The sequence below is a fragment of the Canis aureus genome, chromosome 19, assembly GCF_053574225.1.
Source record: "Canis aureus isolate CA01 chromosome 19, VMU_Caureus_v.1.0, whole genome shotgun sequence".
Classification (NCBI taxonomy): Eukaryota; Metazoa; Chordata; class Mammalia; order Carnivora; family Canidae; genus Canis; species Canis aureus.
In genome coordinates this window covers 47,284,302-47,298,546 of record NC_135629.1, presented here as the reverse complement: position 1 = coordinate 47,298,546, position 14,245 = coordinate 47,284,302, and the positions used below count along the sequence as shown (strand labels likewise).

At 44.4% G+C, this 14,245-nt stretch overlaps 1 protein-coding gene across 12 annotated transcripts in view; it reads right to left on the bottom strand.

The window, feature by feature from the left end:
• EPS15L1 (epidermal growth factor receptor pathway substrate 15 like 1) overlaps positions 1–14,245 on the bottom strand; it is a 96,745-nt gene that overhangs the window by 27,056 nt on the left and 55,444 nt on the right. For 11 of the 12 annotated variants that reach the window (XM_077859528.1, XM_077859532.1, XM_077859526.1 and 8 more), the window contains 6 exons: positions 13,495–13,692; positions 11,879–12,043; positions 6,878–7,001; positions 5,853–5,903; positions 4,552–4,688; positions 573–633 (listed from right to left, as the gene is read on the bottom strand). In XM_077859528.1, coding sequence (XP_077715654.1) covers positions 573–633; positions 4,552–4,688; positions 5,853–5,903; positions 6,878–7,001; positions 11,879–12,043; positions 13,495–13,692 — 736 coding nt within the window. The remainder of the gene's footprint in view (positions 1–572; positions 634–4,551; positions 4,689–5,852; positions 5,904–6,877; positions 7,002–11,878; positions 12,044–13,494; positions 13,693–14,245) is intronic. The other variant, XM_077859530.1, reaches the window with a different exon arrangement.

Here is a 14,245-nt window from a genome sequence, read left to right as displayed (position 1 = left end):
CTGTTCCCCAAAGCAAGGGGGATCCAAATGCTCCCCCATCCCTTATTGCACAAGCCAGGACCCTCAGTCAAACTTGGATTCTTTTAGGAAAAAGATCCAAGGGTATGGGGCACCTGGGTGGCTCAGTGGTTGACCTGCCTTTGGCTCAGGTCATGATCCCGGGGGTTTGGGGGTTGAGTCCCATATTGGGTTCCCCAAAGGGAGCCTGCTTCTCCCTCTGCCTATGTCTCTGCTTCTCTGTCTCTCATGAATAATAAAATCTTAAAAACAAACAAAAAAAAGATCCAAAGGTACAAATCAGAGATTTGTAAGGAGAAATAAGTAAAGAGTAACCAGGAACATTGGTGTTATTACTGACTTAATTCCTACTGCCAACCTTTCTTTCTGGAAAGATAAGCAGCTGGGACGGGGAGCTAGCTCTGGATGAAGTGCCTTAGGTGAGGATCTGGGTGCCACTGACTAATGACATGAAACTCTGAGGACACACAGCTTCGGCAACAAAAGTGTGAATTGGGTGGGCTCCTTCCACTGGTTGGGGGAGAGTCAGAAGGTAAATAAGCCACCAGTCTCACCTGATCCTTTTGAGGAGACACTGGAGGATGAAAAAGGATCACTGGATTCGAAGGGGTCGAGCTGAGTAGAAGGAGAGAGGGAAGAGTAAAAAGCAGTTCATTCGTTCACCCAGCCATCCCTCCAACCACAGATTTTCCTGCCATCTGCATTCACTGAATCTGGGGCTGGCCAGGAGAGGATAAAATGATTTAAACTAAACCCGGGCAGAGTAAAATCCCAACAGACTGACCCCTTTTGTGGATCATACCTATAAACTCTGGACAAAATGCAAAAAAATAAGTGAACACAAGAAACCACCTGATGGCTTAGGAAGTGAACGAAAGCAGGAAGACTCTGGATGAGAATTCAAATTTGGCAAGAGCCAACAGCACAAAGTTGAGTCTTCCATCTGGACAGCTATAATCTGAGGGCTTCGGGATGCTAAGACCCCAACAGAAAATTCACCATCTTTCTGGCCTAAAGACCAGAAGATGGTGGACCGGGACAACTGCAGTCACGGGAAAGGGACAGGGACCCAGAAAGGAGAGGCAGAGAACACGAGTCTGATATTTCACGATAAGCCCTGCCAAAGACAAGGGCTGACCCCAGCACTGTGTGCAGGAGAGCAGACCTGATGCAGCCTACAGCTAAGGTCACAAGTACACAGTTAGAGGCAAGAGAAAGTAAGTTTGCAATGGAGCCTCACCAAGTCCACTGTCTGCTAAGACAAGACCATGTGGGCTCTCTGGAGGTATGTAACAGTATCCAGTCACCACAACAGAGCACTCACTATATATAGGATACATTTCTAAATCATTCAACATAACAAGAACCAAAAAAATGTGGCCAATTCTCAAGGGAAAGACAACTGACAGAACCAATCCCAAGATGACCCAGATGTTGGAATTCTTTGATGAGGATGACTTTAAAGCAGCAATAACTGTGCTCATGGGATAAAGGAAAATACACTTAAGAGAAATGGATAGGAGGTCTTAGCAGAAAAATAGAAACTATACAAAGGAACAAATGGAAATTCAAAAACTGAAAGAAGGAGAATATCAACAATAAGTTTCACTAGGTCAGCTAAATAACAAATGATCAAGAAAAAAGTAAGTGAAGTTGAAGACAGATCAGTATAATTCACCCAATCTACAGAAAAAAGAGAAAAAAGAATGAAGAGAAAACAGAGTTTCAGGGAGCTTGAGGGAGACATCAGCAAAACCTCTAATATGCCAGGAATTGTAATCCCACAAAGAAAGGAGAGAATATAGTAGAAAAAGAAAATGTTTAAGGAAATAATGGCCAAAAAATTGTCAAGTTTGGTAAATGACCTGATTTACAGATTTAAGAACCTCAGCAAACCCCAAACAGCTTAAATACAAAGAAAACAAACAAACAAAAACAAAGAAAACCACATATATATGCTTCACAGCCAAACTACTGAAAAGCAGATATAAAGAGGTAAAGTAACGCACCCAGAGAAAAACCAGCATGGTACCTACAGGGTAACGACTGCCTGAGAGACTCGCCTTCTCTCCAAGGACAAGGGAGGCCAGAAGGCAGTAGACTCATGCCTTCTCCGCAAGGACAAGGGAGGCCAGAAGGCAGTGGGAAAACATCATGTAAGTGCTGGATGGGACAAAACTACTACTAGATTGGGCACAAATACTCTTCAAAAATGACAACAAAGTAGACCTGGATTATAACAAGTGCCAAAGAAAGTTCTTCAGGCTTAAGGAAAAGGACCACGAGGGAAAATCAGATCTTGAGAAAGGAATGAAGGGCATCAGAAATGGCAAACATATGGGTAAAAATAGACTGCTTTTTTCCTCTTTAAAATTTCTTTCAGACACATACAGTGGGTTAAAGCAAAGCTTATAAGACAGTCTTATAGAGTTTATGGCATATTTATATATACGACAGCTAGAACATAAGAGGAGACACTGCTGGCTGGGGAGGAGGTGGACAAATGTGCCTATGTGGTTGCAAGTTCTCCACGTTTAACGTGAACTAAGAAAATAATAACTCCAAGTAGCCTACAAAAAGTTAAGGGCATATTATGGTAATCCCTAAATCAACCTCCAAAAAAAATAACAGAAATACATAGAGCTTAAAGAAGCCAAGAGATACTAGAAAATGGAATTCTAGAAAACGTTCAAGTAATCTAAAAGAAAGCAGAGAGGGACAGAGGAGCAAAACATAGGGGATAAAGAGCAAATAAATAATAAAACAGTAGACAGACTTAAATCTAACCATATCAATAATCACATTAAATGTTCGTGGGCTGGACACTCTATTTTGAAGGCAGAGATTTCCAGACTGGAGAGAAAAGCAACCCCAACTATACATGGACTATAAAAGACCCTTTGTGTATAAAGCCCCAGAGACCAAAGTAAATGGATGAAAAAAGATATAGCAGGCAAAGAGTAAGCATAAAAAGGATGAACAGGCTATTTCAATATGTGATAAAACCGATCCCAAGACAGAGGTATCGCCAGAGGAAAAAGGGAAGCTTTTATAATAATAAAAAAGTCATTAAAAAAATTTTTTTTAAAAGTCATTGCATCAGGGTGATACAAGAAGTATAAATGTGTAGGCAACAGAGACAGCTTTAAAATATATGAAGCAAAACTTGATAGAATTAATAGAGACATAGACAATTTCACATAGACTTTAACATTCCTCTCTCAGCGACCAGTGGAGTGGTAGAGCTACAAAATAAGCACACAAAAACAGTAAAGACACAAATGATCTGAATAGTATTATCAACCACAGTGACATAACTGGCATTTATAGGATGTGACACCCAACAACTAGAGATAAACATTCTTCTCAACCGTACCTGGTAGGAACTACAACACGAACCATAACATAACCATAACACGGGTATCAAAAAATTTAAAAGGACTGCAAACATACAAAATATGTTCTCTAACAATAGACTTAATTAAAAATCAGTATTACAAGATAAGTAAAAGAAAGAACAAATCTCTAGAAACAATAAATAATCCATGGTTCAACAGAGAAATCACGAGGGAAACTAAAAATATCTCAAACTAAAGGACAACAATAATACAACAAAATGTGTGGAAAGTAGCTAAGTAGTGCTTAGGGTGAAATGTGTAGTTTTAAAATATTTATATTAGAAAAGACGGTCTAAAATCAGTGACCTATGGTTGAATCTTAAGATGTTGGAAATAGAAGAGCAAGTACTAACCCAAAATAAATAGGAGGGAAATAATGAAGAAGCAAACAGAAGAGGAAATTAACACAGCCAAAAAACAGTTCATGGACAAGCTCAAGAAAATTGGTCAACAGAGTAAGAACAGAGTTCGCACACATAGATCAGTACCAGAAATGAAAGGGGGATCCTGCAATAGGTCTATCAACAGAAATGCTGCAAATTAATCCTTGCCTTCAAGGATTAATAGTACAACAGACCAATAGGTCCATGGAGAAGAGGAAAACCAGGACTTGTGTGGGGCAGAGAGGGAGATGCAGCCTAGAACTTGAAGGGAGGCTATACAGCATCCTCACCTAGACACAAGAATTCTCTGTTCAATCAGAGTCACTTTTTTGCTTTTTAAATCCCAGCTGCTACCAATTTAATGCAGTGCGTTGAACATCGTGCAAAACACATGATTTGCTAGATGCTGGGGATGGAGAGGGGGCATGTGAATGCCTCACATCCTTTCAGCACTGCCAGGAAGATGGCAGGGCGGTCATAAGGAGCATGTGATGCTTTGTTTTATTTCATTTTGTACAGAGACAGGGCAGCAGTGGGAGCAGGTGACAGAAGAGAGAAGCCACCCGGTGGGCCTGAGCTGAAGTGACAGTCCCAGAAAGGAACAGAGAAAAGAGAGCTTTTCAGGACCCAAGCCATCCTGACATGGGCTCTCTGGTCCATGGAATGTGACAGCTTGAGTCACAGGACGAGCCCTACAGGGATGAGCACTGTGCACGTACACTTAGCACCTCCGCCTCCCCAGCATCACTCACCTTTGAGGGTAAGGAAGGGTTTTTCGTGAAAGGGTCTGAGGTAAACGGGTCGTTCTTTGTCTGTTTCTTAAAGAAGTCATCAGGCGCAGAGCCACGGAACGGGTCATTTTCTTTGAAAGGATCCCCTCCAAATGGATCTAGAGGGTGTTTGGAAAGTGGAGAAAAACACACCTCATGAGTAAACTGCAGTAGGCTTTGTGAAAGAACCCAAATATAAAAGAACACATAGCTGATTGATGCCATTGATATGAAATTCTACAAAAAGTAGAAACTATAATGACAGGAAGCATGTCAGTGATTGCCAGGGGTTTGGGGGGTGGTGTGTAGGGGGTACAGGGAACCTTACAGGATGATGGAGATGTTCTCTATCTCACACAACCACACAGATTTACCAAAACTCATCTAATTATACACTTAACATTGGTGAATTTTGTTGTATAAAAATTATACCTCCCAAAAAGGCTGATTTTAATAAAAACATGGATAAATACAGAGACAGAAAGCAGATTGGTGGTTGCCAGGAATAGGGGCGGGGGAAAGGGTGTGACTGCTCATGGGGATGAGGCTTCTGTTTAGGGGATGGAAAGGTTCTAGTTCTACACAGAGGTGATGGTTGTACATTATGAATGTATCAAATGCCACTGAACTGTCACTTTAAAATGGAGAGTTCTGTGTTATAAGAGTTTTGTTTCCATTAAAAAAAAAAGAGGGAGAGAAATAAAGAAATAGATGAATAAACAGCACGACTGCAATACCACACCCACAGTGTATTCATTCCCCTGGAATGTGGGGTGCAGACACAGTGAATGGACATGCAGCAAAGCTGCTGTCGCCAGGAGGGAACAAGATACTAGGCTTTCATGTGGTGCAGATGGCCATCCTCCCGTGGGGCTGCCACCACTGCTAGGGCCACCATCTTTGACATATATAGACTGAAGCCCTGCTGTGGACAGGTGCTACACGGGGGCCCCCTGATGCTACCACAGATGACACAAATGGGTACAAGGGACCAAGTTGCCATGGGCATGTCTGCAAAGTCGTCTAGCCACCAGGAGCTACTTTCCTAGTTCTGCTTCTCATCATGCTGTGAGTTTGGCAAGAAGGGGCATTCAACCGTGAAGGGGAGGAGGATGCCACTGCCAGTCTTCTTCAGAAACTAACTTCCCCTGCTGCCCTATCGTAGGAGGCCTGGCAGACAAGCTGCTTTTTCATTTCCCTCAACTTGAACTAGGAATGGAAATACTCTGAGGATGAGTCCACCAAAAAAAAAAAAAAAAAATCTTTCCAACAAAGGCTTTTACCTGCTGAAGCTGTCTGTTGTTCTGCAAAGGGGTCATTCTGGAATGGGTCACCTAGGTGAGAGGAGAGAGGAATGTTTAGCTCTACGACAGGAATGATTTTGGCAGAGCCACATGGGAGCAGCCACTGGCTGAGGCAGTTTTTCTTAGTTGGGGCATTCAAGATGAAATGAGATATTGTTGGCTTCTCAACATGTGGTGGAGGCAGGGAAAATGTGGAATGAGCCAGAATTCACTCCTCTCTTCTCCCCCATGCTTTATGTTTGTATGTCATCTCCCTCTCACTTCCCCGCAGTGCGACAACATAGGACCCTGGGGCTGCCTTCGTCCTCAACCTACAGCCAACCTGGAGCCACAATGAGCTCCACGTGTATGAGCTTCAGGAGCTGCCCAGTTCTTCCCTTGGACTTGTGGTGCTTTCTTTGATCCCATATCTGACACTGGGAAGGCACCCCCACTGCCCTCTCCCCACCCCAGCACTTCCCAGCTCAGGAACGTACAGGTAGCTTTCCTGGAAATAGTGCCTTGCTCTGAAAAAAAACAGAGACACTGAGGAATACTTGTTTCTAGAAGTCTTAGTTATTCCTGACTCCTGTGTGGCTCTGGGTAAACATGTCCCATGAAAATCTTAGACTTAAGTGGGGATCTGTCCTTCACTGGGTAGTCTCATTACTGCAACTACATCTGATTGCCTTCCTGATCCCGCCAGGAGAGCAAGGGAGAACTTACCACCTCTACTGGAGGCTAGGTACGAAAGCGTACAGAGGTTAAGGGCAGAGCCAGCTGCCCCTGAACGTGGGCACCTCTGTTGGGAGCAGGAGCTCAACTCTTCCCACCACAGGCCCATGCCTCAGCTTTGTAGTGAACCGGCTGAGGCAAAACACACAGGCAGTCCAGGAGGCTCCAAGAACTCACTTCCTCCTACATTCCAGGAGGTGCTATCTTGCAACCATTCGAGTCATCAGATAGTTCTAAAGGGCATAAAGTAAACAGCCCTCCAAAGATGAAGTGGGCACCAAGCGAGATACCTTTGAAGGGATCAGCTCCTTTAAATGGGTCGGATTTGAAGGGGTCTTCGGCCTGGAAAGGATCCGGATGCAATTCTTGGGCATTGTTGCTAAATAACAAGGCTTTATTTTTGAAAGGATCATCCTATAATTTTGTGAAGAGACAGGACAGGAATTTTATTATTTCAAATTTAAAGCAAAGTACAGAATTCCCTACCCAACTTGCGTATTTCTGCTTCAAGCAGTGGGACCCTACGGAGAATGATTTAAAAAATCATTGAAGAACCGTGGCCATCAGTTCATAATGACGTGTCGACACTAGTTTATTCGCAGTGACATATGTTCATTCACAGGGACAAGGTGTTAATGATAGGGGAAGCTGGGTGTGGGGCATGTGGAGACTTTCTTTGTGTTTTCCTGTAAGTCCACCACTCTCACAAAATAAGTTTATTTAAAAGTTGAGTGGAAGCAACTCAAACATCCACCTGCCAGTGGACAGATATATCAGATGTAGTGTGTATATATGGGAATATTATTGACTATTAAGGACACTATGCTGAGTGAAACAAGCCAGTCACAAAAAGACAAATATTGTGTGACAGTGTCACTTTATACGAGGTCACTAGAGGAGACCAATTCACAGAGACAGAAAGTAAAACAGTGGGTGCCAGGGGCTGGGGGAGCAGAATAGGGAGTTAAGTCTCTATTGCATATGAAAACATTCTGGAGCTTAGTTGCACAATGTGAATATACTTAGGCATGATTAAGATGATCAATTCTATGTGTATTTTCTCACAATTAGAATTTTTTTAAAAAAATCACTAAGAAAACTGAGTGGGGAAAAATTAGAGAGGAAGACAAACCATGAGAGACTCCTGACTCTGGGAAACAAAGAAAGGGTTGCAGAAGGGGAGGGGTGTGGGGGGATGGAGTAACTGGATGATGGGCACTAAGGAACGTACTTGATGGGATGAGCACTGGGTGTTATACTATATGTCAGCAAATTGAATTTAAATAAAATATTAAAAAAGAAGAGAAAAAAGTGGTAGTTTTGGAAATATCAAAAAGAAAACCTAGCAAGCCACCCAACGACAACAGCATGGGCCTTGTTCAAAAGTGTGGACTCCCTCAATCATCTTTTTCATAGAATGTCTACCTATGTGGGCATTTTTTAAAATGCTGTTTCCACACCAAGAAACATGCTGGCTATTTACATCTTGGGAGGAAATGACTTGCTTATGCAGTTAGAACTACTAGAGCATATACAACACTTTGCATTTTTTTTTAAAAAAGGCTTATTTCTAGAAACAAACAAGCGTGTTTAAACCAGAAGAAAAAGATTTGCTTTTGAAGAGCACATTTTTATAGTGGAAAATGACCCAAATGTAGGACAGTGGGGTCATCTACACAGAAACAATGTACTTCGTTCAGAAACAGTGAGTATATTTTGGTTAATAAAGACACACCCTCAGTGAAAACACGAAGGTTTCACTGTGATATGAAATAGCACAACATCCTCATTGAACCTGGCAGATGTGTCAGCAGCCGTGAGGCTAGCAAACATCCATTATTCCAAAGCCAAATAAAGAGCCAGGGCTTCCATGAAAATACAGACCATGGTTACAGGGCAATGACGTCAAAGGTGCCAAATGAAGATTCCTGACAAGGCTCCTAGCCCTCTGGACTGGTTGACTTTGGAAGGCAGAGTGGCTGTCAGAGGCACTGGGCCATTGGGAAGCCCCGGGCTTCAGAAGGACAACCAATACCCCTGCCCTCTGATGAATATGAAATGATTTTTCTTACCTGGGAAAGATCATCTGTGGCCTCCAACCACAGGGAGGAGGTACATATATGCAAGTAAGTACATATATGCACAAGCACCACATCTGGAGGAAGCATGCGGTTCGTTAAGGACATCATGGTGCTAACATGTGCATGATGCATGCATCCAGCAAGCATCTGATGGGCCTCTCAGACACAGATAAACATGAGGGAGAAGTCCTAAACTAAAGAAGCTGAGAGGCCAAGATGGAAAATCAATGTCTCACAAGGTACCATGGGGGAAGGGATGTATCTGTTCCAGAAGAACAGAGAGAGATAATGACCTGGATATAGGTGTGCATTTAGGAATGATAGCTTGGTCTCAGACTGGAAGCTTCTATTTAGTTTTTAATAGTATTAATTTACAAGTTGGTAGGCTTTTGTTATTTTTAATGTTTTCAATCATCACTTGGAAGCCTGCCAAATAATGGTGGGCAATGGCAGAGGGGAAAGACTGTGATTCTAGGAGCTCTGGCTGCGAGCCCCTGAACTGAAAGTCAGGTCTACAATCTTACTCAGGAGCAATTATTTACCTAAGGCAGCAAACGCACCCTCCTCTCCCACTTCAAAGGCGAAGTCTAAAGAGACCCCAGTAGGATTCAACATGTATGTGAGGTAACCACCAGTGGTTGTGATTCCATTTCACAGATTCAGAGCAGAAAATTAGATTTCCCCTGGTGCAGAGATGCTGTAAACTCTACCATCCACTGAGCACTTATCATTGAGAACTAAGCCACCTGTGCCACTTGGGAGACACAAGTACAGCAGACAAGCACCAGGGTTAAAGATTCCTTAGCAGAGGTAAAACTCGAACATGGAGTTCAGTAACCAGTTTTAAGTTCTGCACTTAAGAAACAGATGTGATAACTCTGAAAGGAGTTTCTGTGACTTTCCTTCCCTTTAGGTGGGGGCTGGGCAGTGGTGTGCTGGTGAACCCGCTCTTTGGGGGGGGGGGGGGGGGGCTGATTGGTAGCTTCTGTTAGTTCCCATGGTGTAAATACTCCCAATGTGGCTGAATCTAAGTTACCAAAGGTTGAACAATCAGGCTACAAAATTCCTATTTAAGAATCAGCTCTCGAAAGTCAAGAAAAGTATGACTCCAACACACCAGTGAGGCTGGATGTAAAAGACAACCTAATCTTTCATGATGAGTTCTTGGTGAGGCATAAGTCTGGGATGATTTATTACCTTCTCTCTACCAGACAGGTTGGTTGGGTGCTGTCTTCAAGGGCAAGAGGCCAGCATTCTCATCATCAGATGAGAGACAAAAAAAAAATTTGGCTTTAAGAACTCTCCGTCTCTTAGACCAAATAATGTGGTATGAGCTTAATGCAGAAGTTAATAACTTTAGTAGAACTGTCCAGCCTTAGAAAGTTCTAGATGCACCTCTTTGGTTACACTATTCTCAGGGGAATAAACCCCTCACTTTTGCCCACCTCGAAGAGAACTCAGCTCTCTGAAGCAGTCTTGAAATATTCAAGAGTAAAGCAAAAAGCCCTCTTCAAAGTATTTATTAAGAAAAGGAAACAAACCAAAAAGTGCTTTAAAAACTGTATTTGTACAACAAGATAAATAATAGTTTTTCTCTCAGACACCAGTTGCAAGTTTCTATGTAACATATCTGACGCTGACATTCCAGGACGAATGGACTATCATGTAAACTCTGCCCCGCTTACAAGATGAATGAAAATCAGGAAAGATTAAAAATCTGGGAGTTTCGGGGGGAGGAGAGAAATCACTGGCCACTTGTGAACTGCCACTTCGCTGCCAACTTTTCATCCAAGGAACCCGATCTTATTCGAATCTGCAGAAGGGTCTGAGAGTGAGATGTCCCATGAACTAAGATGAAACAGGACAAGCCCAAAGCTGTGCAAGGGGACCAACGCCAGATGGGAAAAGTGAAAGCAGCTGAAATGCACACACCAGGACAGGAGACAGTCAGACAGCCAAGCAGGCAATTCTGCCTCACGCGTTTAACGAAGAGTGGATGTTGGTCGTCTACATTTGGACAATCAAGTTGACATGGGCCCAAGGGTGGGTATGGAATTCACCTGTTTACAACTCCACGAGAAAAAGGAATCTGGGAACAGCAGAAGGAAGCAGCAAGAGCCAGAGACAGGACACAGATGAGAGCAGCAACAGCATCTTGTAAACTATTCAGGGAAGGAGGTGTAAGCTCCCCCATAAATTCCCGGGACTGAGTACTCAGCTACTGAGGAAAGAAACACATCAAGAAGTGAACAGGAAGAGCTAAGTGTCTAGTTGAGAGAGCAAGGAGCTGTATTATTACAGGAAGGAAGGAAAAGGAATCTGTGAAGCCAACAGGGTCAGGAGCAGAAAAGGCAGGCTCAGAGGATTCCTGGACGGGGGCCGGACAGCAGCGCAGGGGGAGCAGTGAAAGGTTTTGGAAGCAGAGCACAAACAAACCAAAGAGACCAACTGCATCCCACTGGTCCCTGAGGGACACAAGATGCTCTCATCAGCCAGACTAAAGTGGAAATGCTGGGCTCAGGGCTGTGAGAGGAGGCTCTGGCAGGAACAAGGGAATGTGACAAACCAAGGAGAAAGTAACACTGGCTGGATGCCAGCAGCCCTACAGTCCACAGAAACGTAGGTGGCCAACAGCCCCTTGGGCCTTGACCAGGGCCCCTAGGGTCAGAAAGTGCTGAGGTCTTCAGCATAAGAATTGCAAGAGAGAGAGGGCAGTGCATAGGCCAAACAGGAGTGCCTCAAAACGGCTGTCGCTTTTCTTGACCTTTAGCAATACATTTGGTTTTCAAGATTGTCCCTGTGGGAACACAGACACATAGACACACACACACACACACACAGACACTTGGTCTCCCCAGCTAGTAGGGTATAGGGCTTCACAATGTGTGAGAGCATGATTCAATTTTTGTTAAGTCTGGGAAGCCCTCCAAATTTGGGTGGTTGGCCTACCAGAGACAACGGCCTTTAAAAACCGGTTTTACAGAGGATTCAGGCCCATCCTTCACTCTGTCTCGGAAGCGAGGGTGGCATACAACCATATACCCTGGGCTGCAGAGCCCATGGGAACACACAAAGCAGCAGCAAGAACAAGAAACACCCTGCATTTGGATAGAATCAAGGCTGGCAAGTGCCGGATCCAGCAGGCAGGGCACTCTCTGACCTCAACGTGGCCCTAATTCCAGGACTGGAATACGTTTATTCAACCTTTACCATAGCTCCAAAACCGCCCCTCTCTGCCAGAGAGACGCCCTCGCTCAGGTCGGCTAAGTTAGTCAGGCTGGCACCGTGGGCCCCGTCGAGTGCCTCGTCGTACTGCTCCAGGGTCCTGTGGGCTTCCTGGTGGCTTTCTTGCAGCTGGGAAAGCTTGCTTCTTGCCTACACAACAAAGATTGCTGACATCACACGGGGTTTAGGGGAAAAGTGTCAGGCAAGACATTTTTTTCCCCGACCCCAAGTGATTCACGTGGGTAACTGAATTACCCGCAGAGTTTACAAGAATCGAGACCACTTGTAAACCAGAACGAAGTCCTTCTCACTGCTCCACGAGGCCTTTTGGTATCCTTGGCTCCTGAGGGAGGCCCATGTTCAAACAAACGTTTGCCAATTCTTAACGAACTGAAACTGGTAAGATCAAGATTCACAATCTGTTCCTGACAAAAGCTGACATTTTCCTTTATGGGGTTTTTATCATCCTGTTTGCCCACCTTACCCCAGAGAGGGATGTGAGGCCAAAGACAATCCATAAAGTCAGATAGATCCAGAAATGTATCTTGTCTTATCCACATGGTGGGATCTCTGACTGGTGACCAAACCTCTATTAGCTCTTCTCCAAAAAGGACCACCACAAATGCTGGGTAAAACACCTCCTGCAATATCTGGCAGGGGGGGTGTTAATAGGCACCAGCAAATATCACCATTATTATTACTAACACACACTCATTTCTCGGTTCCTATTTACACTGTACAAATTCTTACTCCTTGGAGTTAAAAAATCTAAGAGAATTCTATACCTATTACTTAAGAATGAAACACAATACAGGGTATGAAATATCTGACATGTTTGTGGTCAATTTTTGTCTGTAACCTGGAAAAAAAGGGCAAGAGATTAAGCCAGTCAAGAGAGGAAGCATGACTAGCCATTCTGACATTGCCAAAGGTGAGCATCGCCCCCACTCTGGAAATGGGACACCAAGGGGCCATTATATCCAGGGGAGCAGGAAAGGAGCCCTCTCTCTGCTAATGAGCAGCTGCTGCAGGCCTTAGCCCTTCACACCAGAGCAGGAGAAGGGTGGAGTGCCCAGACAGCTTGAAGAACTGGAAAAGGACCTGCCATGGGGTGATGCTCTTCATACAGTGGGGCCTCCTCAATGTGCCAGTCCTCAAATTGCATGCGGATAGAGAGGTGCTAGAACAGATCTTGGACTCTGTCCCTCCTGCTTGTCTGAGAACCATATTGGTAAAGGAATTTCTGCACCCAAGACTCTCTCCAAAGGAGCCATTAAAGTCCTCATGCAGATCCTGTCCATTCCCCCAAAATGACATGCACTCAGGAGGGGAAGTGGAAGAACGGCGAGGCAAAGCAAATTGCCACTGGGGCCACAGTTAGCATGACGCTGGAGGACACTGCTGGGTTCTTACCCTCCAGGCCAGAATAATAGTTTCTAAGAAGAGAACTTAATGTAAATGAAGTGGGTGACACCAAAGGAAACAAGTGGCCTTGGAGCAGGCTGGTCACATACCAACGTGACCATTCACAGCAGCTACTCCACTTGCAACCACTCCCAGCCACCACTAGCAGAGGCAGGGACCCACCCTTAGCAAGATACCTGGTTGATTTCGTCTTGCGTTGATTTCAGGGACTTGATGATTGTTTCCAGTTGAACTTTCCCAGCCTGAATGCTCTGCTCCAGCTGGGTTTCTTCCTGTTGCAATCGGGTCAGCTCAGATTTAGCCCGGTTCAGGTCATCTTCCTGGGACTTGAGGTCAGATTCCTGAGACTGGATTTGGGTCTTCAACGAGGAAATCTGAAATGAGATAAAATATGATTCAGGGAGAATTCTTTTTTTTTTTTTTCTTTTTTAGTGATCTAATTTATTTGAGAGAGAGAGAGAGAGAAAGAGAGAGAATGCATGCAATTGGTGTGTGTGTGGGGGGGTGGGGGGGTGGCAGAGAGCAGACGGAGAGGGATAAGTAGACTCCAGGCTGAGCACAGAGCCTGATGTGGGGCTCGGTCTCACAGCCCCAAGATCATGACCTGAGCCGAAACCGAGAGTTGGATGCTCAACCAACTGAGCCACCCAGGCTCCCCGAGGGAGAAGTCTTAATTCACATTGTTGGAATGAGCTAACTCAGTGGCAGATACCATTCTGATGGCCAGGCACCTGGCTTCCTTCTAGGGCTCTCTCTCCACTTGCAAAACAGAGAAAAACAAGGCAAACATGCTCATGCCCATGTAACTGACAGAAAGTCAATCTGGGATAAGGAAAAATGAGACCAGGGATAAGCAAAGGCAATGTCTGTCTCCCAGGGGCTAAACATCTCCGTACAAGGTCTCAGAGGGGACATAAGGGCTTTACA